The sequence below is a fragment of the Brienomyrus brachyistius genome, chromosome 4 (assembly GCF_023856365.1).
Source record: "Brienomyrus brachyistius isolate T26 chromosome 4, BBRACH_0.4, whole genome shotgun sequence".
In the NCBI taxonomy this organism is placed as follows: domain Eukaryota; kingdom Metazoa; phylum Chordata; class Actinopteri; order Osteoglossiformes; family Mormyridae; genus Brienomyrus; species Brienomyrus brachyistius.
Window position 1 is genome coordinate 23,745,833 of NC_064536.1, and position 12,066 is coordinate 23,757,898.

The 12,066-nt window shown below is 42.8% G+C and overlaps 1 protein-coding gene across 6 annotated transcripts in view; it reads right to left on the reverse strand.

The window, feature by feature from the left end:
* Positions 1 to 12,066, reverse strand: part of pde1ca (phosphodiesterase 1C, calmodulin-dependent a) — an 85,320-nt gene that overhangs the window by 14,959 nt on the left and 58,295 nt on the right. For all 6 annotated transcript variants that reach the window (XM_049010484.1, XM_049010485.1, XM_049010489.1 and 3 more), the window contains 9 exons: positions 10,592 to 10,774; positions 8,820 to 8,886; positions 7,021 to 7,137; positions 6,565 to 6,705; positions 3,061 to 3,161; positions 2,808 to 2,936; positions 2,287 to 2,388; positions 1,750 to 1,870; positions 652 to 733 (listed from right to left, as the gene is read on the reverse strand). In XM_049010484.1, the coding sequence (XP_048866441.1) occupies positions 652 to 733; positions 1,750 to 1,870; positions 2,287 to 2,388; positions 2,808 to 2,936; positions 3,061 to 3,161; positions 6,565 to 6,705; positions 7,021 to 7,137; positions 8,820 to 8,886; positions 10,592 to 10,774 (1,043 nt within the window). The remainder of the gene's footprint in view (positions 1 to 651; positions 734 to 1,749; positions 1,871 to 2,286; positions 2,389 to 2,807; positions 2,937 to 3,060; positions 3,162 to 6,564; positions 6,706 to 7,020; positions 7,138 to 8,819; positions 8,887 to 10,591; positions 10,775 to 12,066) is intronic.

Consider the following 12,066-nt stretch of genomic DNA (forward strand, 5'->3'; position numbering starts at 1 on the left):
ATCTTGTTCGGTGAGGATGCAACTGATGTATCCTTGATATTTGGGGCGGGACAAGAAAGACATCCAGGGATTTTTAAGCATCCTCTGTACTTCTCTTTTTGCATATTGGAAATGGTCTTCAGCAATGGAAGATAATGTAAAGTGGGCACAAGTACACATACTGATACACACCCATCATCTCATCCTCGTTTATCAGGCATTTCTTTCAGATTGACAAAAAAACTCAAAAGGGTCTACCTGCACTGCCGTGTGATAGATAGCTGCCCCATAATTGAAGCACAAGTGCAGTAATGTTTTTTGGATTAATGGCACTGGATTAATTAGTAATTAAGAGCTTTGGCTGGTTTGAAAGTACAAACTTTGAGCCCTTGAGATCAAAAAAAGGAAAATGCACCTCATGGCGAAGGCAGGCGGTAGACATGATCTGGGTGAATGTTAGACTAGAGATGTTTCTTATAGGCTGAGCTCACAAATCTGGTCGACTATTGGTTGTACAGCAGAAACAAGGAATGTGAAACCATTAACCCAGTTAAAGCTTATGGCTGAGGTTGGATCTCTCCTATGTGGCTGAGGACATACAGTAGAGAAGTAAATAACCTATTTATTGGTCGACTTGTGGTCATACAGTAGAAACAGAAGCACAGGACTGACCGATCTGAGACTGGGCCACCATGGTGGATTTGCGGTCGCACAGCGGAGAGAACGGTAGCCCCAGTTCGGCTTCTTTGTCTCCCTGATGAAAGAGAGAGAAACCCTAGCATTACTCACGAACTGGTCGCAATGTGGAGACCTGAGGCACCACGCTAAATAGCAAATACACTGAATAAATAAGGTAAATGACAAACAGGGAACCCAGAAAAGACACAGAGATGAACATTAATAATTATGCCGCAGAAGAAAGAAATACAAGCAAGATTAACATGAGTGTGGAGTATTGTGTGTTGTGGCGTCTGTCCAGCACAGGTATAAGAGTACTCTGTTAGACAGCATGACGTTCTGTTTGTCATGCATTTGCTCTTCTCTCCCTCTCGGACTCACTCTCTCACACCTTCCCTCGTGACGGCGGCATGCGGCCCACGTGTGTGAGAATGAGCGTGAGCACCCCCCGGAGGCTGAGGCCTGCGGCCGCGGCTCCTGCCTGATTTGAATTTATGAATCACTCTGTTTGTCGGCGTGACAACTGGCAGCCACGGCTCGCGCCGTTATCGGCCGCCCACGGTGGGGGAGGGGGGGGATTGGGCATTCCGCCTGTGATGGAGAAAGGGAGGGCTGCACCAGGATACACATTTACGATCACCCCCTGCCTCCTGGGAAAAGTTGCACACGGAATGGTCCTAATTGGTTTAAATCTACACATTATTTAAAAAACAAAAGACATAAAAATATCAGCAGCGGAATGATGTATCGATCCCTCGTGGGACCTCTGTTGCAGCCATTTAGTGCAGATTACACAAAGCCGACTGGGTGGGAGAGGGGCGGCGGTGAGTGGTGTGTGGGGGGAGGGGGTGCAGAACTGAACACCGTGGAGATGAATTGTGGCGTTTAGCTGGAATGGGATTAGACTTTCGGGGAAAATGGAGAATGTGCCTCGGAATATATTACAAATGGCATCCCAGCCGGTCTTTGGGGGATGACTTTGCAGAAACGCATGAGTGACGACCCACAGCAATCGTCAGTCACTTGACGTTAAGTCACGGTCACGATTAACATGGCGCTTATATCATTGTGAAGGGGTGCGGCAGGCCTCACCTGCCTGAAGAACTCCTCCAGAAGGGAGGTGGTCCAGCGGTGATGCAGCTCCCACTTCTTGGCAGGATGGCTGATGTCCGCTGTATGCAGCAGGAGGGATAAGGCTTTGGGCTTGTCGATCCTGCAGACGCATGTCATGTTTCTTGAGACAGACATGCAGATGCCCCCCTCCTGTTGGTTGTATACGTCTGGTTTCCTGCCCACCAATGGGAGGCAGTCTCCTCCCCTTACTGTCTCCTCACCTCCCTCCCTTCTAGCCATTCATTCACATGTGTGAAACAGATGTTTTGGGCAGTTACCAGTCTGGCCCAAACTGAGGTAATGAGGTAATGGTAAAATCTTAATCAAACTTAATTTTCACAGTTGACACATCATATTTAAAAAGTGCTGGAAAAGTGCTTGTAAATTCAAGGCATGCAAATTTACAGACAGTAATGCAGTATTAAGCACCCTGAACTGCAAAATAAATCTATATTCTAACTATATTGCACCAGAAGACACCAAATAAATCTCAATATAGGCCAATGTGTAGCTCACCCTTCAGGCTGCTGTAGGAAGTTTTTCATGGCTTTAATCTGCTGGAAGTGACAAGACATGTCTGTGGCCAAGACCATCTCCACCACTAGGGCTCTCAGCTCCCTGTGGACGCAATGTAGAAAGAGGTCAACTCCAGCATTTCTGCTTCAAGAAGATGGTCCACCAGTAGAATCACCGTCTATCAATAAGCTGCTGTATGTTATGGACTTGGATCCATAACGAGGTCTAGACCTGCTATATGTTCTGGACTTAGTTCTGTAAGGAGATCTAGACCTGCTGTATATTTTGGACTTAGTTCTGTAAAGAGGACTAAACCTGCTATATGTTCTGGACTTAGTTCTGTAAGGTGGTCTAGACCTGTTGGATATTCTGGACTTGATTCTGTAAGGAGGTCTATACCTGCTATACCTGTATGTTCTGGGCTTGGTTTTGTAAGGAAGTCTAGACTTGCTGTATATTCTGGACTTGGAACTGTTAGGAGTTCTAGATGAACAGGTCCACCATACACCTCAGCTTCTCACCTCCAATCGTCTTTCGACAAGTTGTACAAGATGTTCATCTCATCGTCGTCCTGTAGAAGGCGGTAAGCAGCACTGACGTGGTGGTTCTCTAGTACGGCCCTGTCGTTGTACAAGATGGCTGTGTCTGACCTGAGCGGGGAGAGAGCGGTGCTTTTTGGAATCAAGTACATGAACATGTCCCTAATATTAACCACATTTTCACTTTGTACTGGATATGGACTGAAGAAGTGTCTAAACGGGCAGGCAGACTCACCTGGTCTGTATGTGGAAGTTATTGGTGGTGCCTGTGTGCTCGTAGTCATGAACAGCGGCCGCAAAGATCATGGCAAAGATCTCCAGCTCGGTCAACCAGTGCTGAATGGATGGGGAGCAGAAGAAGAGAGGAAAAAACACAGAAAAAAGGGTTCAAGAAAGAGTCTGCCAATTTCTCCATATAAATTCTGTTATAGATATTGCACAGTAAGATACACTGTGCACCAACTCCAGCTTCCTGTTATATAATTTAGAGAGCTTTTAAAGAATTGGCACTTTGACACTTTTTTTTATAAAGAAGTGTCAGTTTGTATCAGCGTGGTGATCCTTGTTATCCCCACCCTTAAAGGCTGACAGTCACTCTAAGCGGATGGATTGGCTGGTCTGAGGTTCTTTGATCTGCTGATTGGCTGTTTCCATATCTGCAAGCTTCTCTGAGCTTTTTCTCTGTCTCTTTTTCTTTTTCTCTTTCCTCCTTTTTCACATCCTCTAAATGAGCCTGCTTGTTTGTTATCCAGCCTCTTCTGACGTGTTTCACAGCCAGTGCCGCGTGTGGTAGAGATGTGCGGGCGCAGACACACAGACACACGCACGCACACACACATACAGAGAGAGAGAGAGATTAGGTATATATATCTTTGAGGGGAGAGACTCTCCATTCATTTCTATGGACATAACCCTAATCTAACTATCACAACCTTACCACCTACCCAGCCTTTACTTTAACCATAAGTAACAAGACTTTTAGCATTTTTACTTTTTTGATTGTATTCACAGATTTTTATAAAAGTGAGGTTATCCAAATGGGGACCTCAAAAGATGTCCCCAAAAGTAGGGAATTTCAGGTTTTACTACACTTTGGGGACAATTTGGTCCTCAAATGTGATCTATGCAAACCCACACAAACGCACACACACATACAGACACACACACACACACACACACACACACACACACCCACATGTACGGTATACCTATCCTTATGGGGCCCGCTCATTCACTTCTATGGGAAAAATGCTAACGCTAACTATGACAACCTTAACCTCGACCCTGACCTAACCATAACCATAAGTAAGAAAACAAAATAAAAGAGTTTTTGCATTTTTAGTTTTTTCATGGCAGTCCCTGATTTTTATAAAATAGAGTTTTCCCTTATGGGGACCAGGAAACCGGTCCCCGTAAGGGAAAAAAATTGATATTTATCATATTATGGACATTGTGTCCCCATAAGGATAGGTATACCCGCTCACACACACACACACACACTCAGACAGTGACGTAAGCCACTGCCACTGTTCTTTATTTCCCAGAAACCTCCAGAAATTCCAGTGTCTGGGTTTGTGTCCGACGTGAGTGAATGGCCGGTTTGGCTGGTTTGGTCGACTGTAGCTGCCTTGGGTTCTGAGTGCCAGCAGACCAGCCAGGATGACTCAATAAGAAGCTTCAGCTTCAGCAGTTAAAGCTTAAACAGGAACCTGGTTTCTTTGTCCTTCTTGTTTGGTTCACATCAGCACATACAGAGCACCGTGCTCCCTACTCTCCCTAAAACCCATTTTCACCTCAAACACACCGGATTACCACTGTGATCTTCTCATCCCTTCATTCTCCTCATCCTTCCAGACACACACATTCATTAAAAGCCACTCATCTTCTGAAACCTATTTCACGTCTGCAATGCTATTTGTCACTTTTTATTACTGTGGTGTTCACTGTAATTAAGGTACGTATTTGTACCTTAATTGTAATTAAAGTATTTGTAATGCTGTTATTCAGGAAGATAACTAATTCCAGCTTTGTGAGTCAGGCAGTCAACATTTTAATACTGTAATTTAGGCTGGTAATATTATAATTCTGACATTGTAATTCAGGTAGGACGCTTTGTAATTCTGACCTGTATTTCATTGTTCCAGCACGGGCACTATCTCCAGGGCATTTCGCTGGTGTTTTTATGCATGTGAGGGGAATGAGACAGACCTACCAGTGGGAGATTACTTGACTCTGTCAAACGTGACACTTTTGAAGGTTTAATTAACAGAAAGCATTCCTCCTGCCCCCCCCCCCCCCCCCTCCAGAATCCGCTGCAAAGCACTGATTAAGAGTCCTGAGTTGACTCATCATTGCTTTCCCATCATTCGGGATGAGTTATTTACACACTGCATGAATAGACAAGTCTCTGAGACTGAATGTGGAGGAATTTAATGAGTGCTAAACTAATAGGTTTTGTTTTAATAGGCCTGTCTGTTTTTTTCCCAATGTGTTTGATGGTGACGTGCATTAAATAAATGCAGATCACAGAAATCCATCAAGGCCATTTATATTTAATTTAACCACAGGTCATTTCTCTATAAATGAGGTTGATTTATGGCACTGGGATGAGGTCCTTCAAAGAGACACAATGTTGCGTGTCCTTCTAAGTTACATCGCTCATATTAACGTTTACAATTTTAACATTAACGTTGAATAGAACTCAGTTTCCAACGGTCGAGAACAAAAAAGTGGAGACTGGAATTGAGTCTCGCCTGATTAATGAGACAATAATGAACGTCCAGCAACCATTGCAGAATGGAGAGGAAGTGAAAGTAGGAATGGTATCTTCGAGGACGAGAGGTTGACGCCTGTTGGTACCAAGAGAGGCAATCAATAAAGCTACGAGCAAAATAAATATCTGCCAAGACAAATCTATATGTACAGTATATTCACATGCTTAGAAATTGATATAAGGAGCCTTTGATGGATGAGTAGCTGAGCAACAGTCAATGTCATAAACGTACTGGGATCTAGGTGAAAATTAGAGAAAGGCATTGCCTTTACCACTAACTACTAACAAGTCTGTTATGGGACATTATTTTACCCCTGGCCTGCTGGGTAATTTGTATAAACAGGCTGCTTAGTGTGTTTCCAAAAGGATCCCAGAAGTCCTGCTTCTGGATTGGGGATTTATCCACTGTGTAAACCCTTCGTCAAATTTTTACCTACTGAAACAGCCTTAAGCTAAATGCTAACTTCATTATACTACAGGAAGTTCAAACTGTAGTACATCTTCAGGAATTCTTCAAATAAACTAGGTTTTGGATTCTACTCCTTCTGATCTGTCCACTTTTGAACAACATCCACCCCAGTTCAGCTGAACGGTCCCCCTGAAGACAGTGCAAATACCCCACAAGGGGTCACTGTACTGACTGAGACCTTGGAGCTTTGATTTTGCAGCTTCAGTTTCCACAGTGTGTAGCCTTGGTCCTTCGTGTGCATGGGGTGCTAGATGAATGAGATGTTAGCAAAGTGATGGCATTTATGGAAGGATCCTGGGCTGTCACATCCTCCTGGGGGGTACGGTCAAGCCCAAGCTATTTATTAGCTTGTCCCTGGAGAACACTGAGACATGAAGGCAATCTTTGGAGGCTCAGGATATGAGAGGTTCTCAGAGCTAGCAGCGTTTTAAACTCGAGTGAGGCTTAAACTGATGGTATTTGGAGGCCCAAGCAAGACATTCCTACATGGCCCTCACCACCATCCCGGTCTTCAGGAGGAGGTAGTGGACCGTCTGTGTGACGTCTGCGGCATGCATCAAGTTGTGGTAGGGGTTCTTGTGTTTGCTGTAGCCCACCTCCAGGGCTTCAACAAATGACACCAGTGCAGAGATAGGGATCTGAAAGAGGACAAATGACAGGGAAAGAAGGGTTGAGCAGAACCAATACACTAATCACTGCCTAGGCTTCTACCTTAGATGTTAACACATAAAGATAGAAAAAAAAAGTGCTAGAAAATTGACCCAAGGAAAGTCGATTTATGTACATACTAATAAAAGGAGCAGGATAATGATAGTAGCATAGTAATGAACACATCATTCTAATATATACAGCATGCTAGTAAATGTAGCATGCTTATAAACACAGCATGCTAACAAATGAAGCATGCCGGTAAATGTAGCATGTAACGTTTCTCTGGATCTTGAGCTCCATACCTTGAAGCGGTTGATCAGGTCATATCTGGTGAGGAGCTCGTAAAATATAAATTTCAGGGCATGATCCGTGCTGGCTTCGTTTAGGATGAAGACGTCGAACGACCACAGGTCCACATTCTGAAGACAGGAGGGAAACATTTTTTAACAGAGTACACCCAGGGACTTCTTCATTAGTGTAAAAACAACTAAAAACAAGAGTGAGACATACAGGGTTGTGGAACTTGGCAAGTAAGACAGCGATAAAGCCCACTTTGTTCGAGCGAGAGCTGGAGTCAGTAGCTAAATAAATCCTTCGATAATGTGGATTGGTAAAGGCCGCGGCTCCGGCTGATTTACTGAACTGTTCCTTTCCATCTCTAAGGGCAAATCCGATATATATTTCCTTCTGATAACTTCACTTGGTGAGTTTGAGCATATGATTAACGACACATTAAAGATTTAAACTTTTAAATTGGATGCCAATACCTGCTGTCCGTCGAGATCGAGCATGATAGCTGACAAAAGTCCACATCCCCATTAACTCCTATTAGTGGCATCTTGCTCAATGATGGGGAGGCGACCAATAAGTAAATAGCAGCTCCTTTCAAGTGAATTGAAACTTCCCCCATTTTTGCTATTAATCATTAAACCAAAAATAGTTCTTTCAAAGATACTTGAGTCATTTATTAGAGGAACAAGATCAAGACTGATTGAACCTTCCTCCGGATTTGATATTTAATTTAATAATTAATACTTATCTCTTACTAATTTTGGGGCTAATACCCAATTTTGAAAGACTTGCGCATTGCCAGTACTGTCAGATAAATACCTTTCAACCAGCCAGACTTGTCTCCAGCTTTTCATAAATAATATTTATGTCGCGCACCGGTTATGCTCTGATTATGCGAATATTCTGCGATTTTACTGATTTCTCATTCTACGTGTTTCTGTCGGAGTGGACAGCATGAGGAAGGACTGCAGGGCACCTAGATGACAGCTGCTTGCACAGATCTACCCGTGATTCTTCTCTATCTGTCTCTGCTAATGTGAATGTGAAGTACGGTGTGAAATTATTGTTTTTTCACTCCAGATGCTGCAAAAAAGAGAAGGAAATCAAACACAGAGAACAATAGCATAGTAGGTAGTATATGAAATATTCGTCTGCCATTGACAAAAAATATAAAAGTGAAGAAGAATTATATATATATGTGTGTGTCTGAGTGTGTGTGTGTATGTGTGTGTATGTATATACCATTCGAAACAACCAGCAGTTTTAAGCAAAACATTCAGTTGAAATAGTAATACACTGAATCCCAAATTATATTTCTAAAAGGGCTTTTCTGAATTACAAAGTTCAATGAAAAGTGTTCTCATTGGGTGCTTTTTAATTAATAACACCAGGGCAATAAGCTAAAACACCAAACATTTGCGTTTCGCCTCCCTCTGGGAGTCAATGCTTACAATTGCAATTACCAGCAAAATGGAAAGAAGAGAACTGGATTAATCACTCAAAAAATATACACGGCAGTAAAAATAGAATCTCCGTGCAGAAGATATGTAAGGCCATAAGAAATTTATAAACGTGAGGAGGCCATTCGGCCCATCAAGCTGCATCAATGTGCAGATATGTTGAACACTGTCAATGGACTTTCACTACAAAACAAATACTTTTGCAACGTCTTTACAGAATTAAACAAGCACCCTAAGATCTTAAATATCTATAAAATATACATTTGTCTTTTCACCCAGTGACTCTGCATCCTCGACCACCCACATTGCAACCCCGTTCATCCCAAATGACAGTTGCCATGTGTCACTACCTTGAGAGCAGCGATCACGCTGGGTGGGTAGCTTAATCCAACCATGTTTGAGGTCCGGCGGTACATCCTGTTATTGGGAGATAACATGCCACTGTTAGGATTTCTGAATGCCCCGCCCCTTATCTGGGTGGAGTCAGCCAATCAGATTGTGGAGTCATGCTGTGAATGCTGGTTAATGCTTGTCAAATACCGCAATACCCATCACATTATCTAGTGAACCACAAAGCTTTCAGCAGCTAATCCAAGATTATTCGGGTTGTTTTGCTCATAATGCTCATGATATTCATATCTGTATACATTCCTTTCCTGCCATTGATTAATGATTCTAGCCAGACTATTAAAAAGGTATCACACAAAGCATTAATGTGTCAGGCCTAATTATCATGCCCTTTACTTGGGTATCAGATAGTTTTGTTCCGGAATGCATTCATCAATTCCAATCCAAATCAGGAAATGGAATTGGAGTTGGAATTTAAATCTCCCTGAAATGCGAATTAAATTCCAATTCTGTTCCCCAGTGTTTGTTTCCAATCAAAACTCCATTAACATTTCCTGATTTCGATTGGAATTGATGAACGCGTTCTGGAATGGCCTCAACCCTGATTAGTTGGCTCCTTTGTGTGATTTATGTATGAGAATATTGTACATGTTAAAATGTGGATAATATCCTCATACCAATGAACAACTTCACAGGAAAAGGAAACGTGACTCCAGTAGCCAAGATTCAAGCAGCGCTGTAGTGAAAAGCAATAAACTCACACATCAGAGACTGTATGCACACAAAATAAGGGGTCTTAAAAATACATGAATGAAAGACAGTGCTCTTATTAACCTTACGTAATTTCTATCCTTAGTTCCCTTTGAGAAATCAAGAGACTTCATACTCAAATCATCCAAATTATGTACAAATCGCATGAAGGAGGGTTGACTTCCATTGGCAGCAATAACAAATACACTGAAATTTGCTCGTTGCAATAACATCATTAAAAAAAAAAGGTATCGGTTGGTAAATTGCAAGGCCCACATGTTAAAATCCTGGTACAAGCATTAATTTAAAGGCCATCTGTCAATGAATTCTTGTCCAGAAGTCACTGGCCAAGTAATAGGAATAAAATAAATGTCTTTCAGTTTACATAGTCCTGCTACCAGCTGCCGTGGTTAACAATAAATACAGTTCTGTTTTCTGACACATAACTCGGTTTTCTAACCTGTAACCCTCTGATTTCAGACGTGACTTTCAGCACAGCTCTGTAATAAATGTGTTTCTGTCACTTTTCCAAGCCTCCCATCCCATTCCCCACTGACCACCTCGATAGAGATCTCCTTAGACAAGCAGGCTGGAGTGCTGGAACATACTAGAAAAGAGACCCTTCTTAACCTTTATACGTCACACGCACCAGATGAAGTGCTTCACTGTATTCCTATTATTTTCAGAATGCGGATTAAGTCCAGAGCCATTTAAGCCATACTGTCATACAAGAATGACCATTTGGGGTGGTGGTATGGAAGAAAGACTATTTGGGGTGGTGGCACGGATTTTAACCAAGAGAAGCCACAGTCAAGATGGAATGGGGGTGAAATTAGCCAAAGAAAGAAACACTAACAATTAGTAGTGGGAGGAGCTTATAGGCCGGACTTTACCCTCCAAAGAATGGTATTTGGTATGAGAACTCTTGGTGGGCAGCTACTGGTCAGCTACACTCTCACGTAGCATCTTTTTGCATCTCACACACTAACAGCACATGTGCTTGGCATCTGCTCTGAACAGCTACCTCTCCACGAATATCCCAGCCTGCACGGCATGCACAATGCTGCGGAAACGTGGCTTCTCCTCCGTCCGCCGTAGCATCAGGCCCATCTGCCTTGTGAAGGTGGACGCCAGCCAGTCGCGCACCTCCGACGGCACCGAGTCTGACTGGATGTCGCTGAGCTCATCCTCCGTGTCCACCAACCGCCTGGGGCGACATAGAGAAGACATACGACAACTTAGGAGAATCTGCTACTGACCAATGCAAATATATAATGATTATATATATATATATGTTTTTATTTACTGTTCTTTTAATGTTATTTTGTGGATTATAGGATTTTTAAAAGTGAGAATCCATTTTCAGAAGTACAGGTGCATTGCAATTCTTTATGCATATTCCATCTTGCTCTCCTTTGAGACATAAAAACATATGAACAGTTGGGAGTGAAACTCGGAGTTTCAGCGCAGGGTCGGGCCACTTTTCCAGCATCCTTGGAGAATTTCGCGGGGTTAAGGACCTTGCTCATGGGCCCAACAGACATGTGGTTTACCTCAGAGGTCCTTGAGTCTGTCACACCTCCAGCCTCTGATGCGTTCATCTCCACTTTGACACGTCTGGCCCAGAGTCTAATAACACAGCTGGAATGGTGCCCTGCTAGGAAATACTAAACCTTCAATCACACTGGACCAGATGCCACAGTGGCATTATGGGTAGCTACAGCCTTCCTGTTCCATATCCCCTCTCAGTCCTACTTGGGAAATATCAAAATGTCCTTTTTTAACGCTACCTAATCTTTTACGGAATGGTCCATCCATGTTTTTACCCCAAAACGGAAAATATGGTAGGGTTTCAATTGTCTCGAATGTAAAACAAACGCTTTAAAAATAATGCACTCGCTTTCATTCTGACATTTATTCATCTTGATGCTCTATTGTGAAAAACAGATACATCTAGTTTGAGAGCGGATATGTGCCCTTGAATACAAATGAGCTGCTTTTTGTGTCGTTTTTAGCGACGGTTCGGCTGTAAAACCCAGCCACATCCACGGCGCGAGTGTTCATTTCAGCAAGAACAAGTGGATGGGGGTTTTTTCTCATTGTATGTCGTTACAAGCTCATTACAGGCTGCAGTTGTAGCATTTGTAGTTGTTAGGTTCCTTTTGCATGTGTACTCGGAGGTACTGAACTAAAAATACTTTGGTGCCATTAGAGAATTTTCTGTTTGATTTGGGAACTTAATTCTGGGAACAGTTTTGATTGGGAAAGTGGTCTCCCCATAATCTGTTGATTTTAAATCAATTATTCAACATTTTCTTTAACATTCGATATTCATTGTTGCATCCCTGTCTAGTGTTCCTCCCCTGGTCAGTATGCTGAAGAGATTTCAGTGGATTTCCCTTCCTGATTTTCCAGTTAATGATGGAGCAGGTTCTGAATTCTGGAAAAGGGGCAGACGTAGAGAGCCACCCCCTGGGATGCCCGTGTCACCAAAGGGCT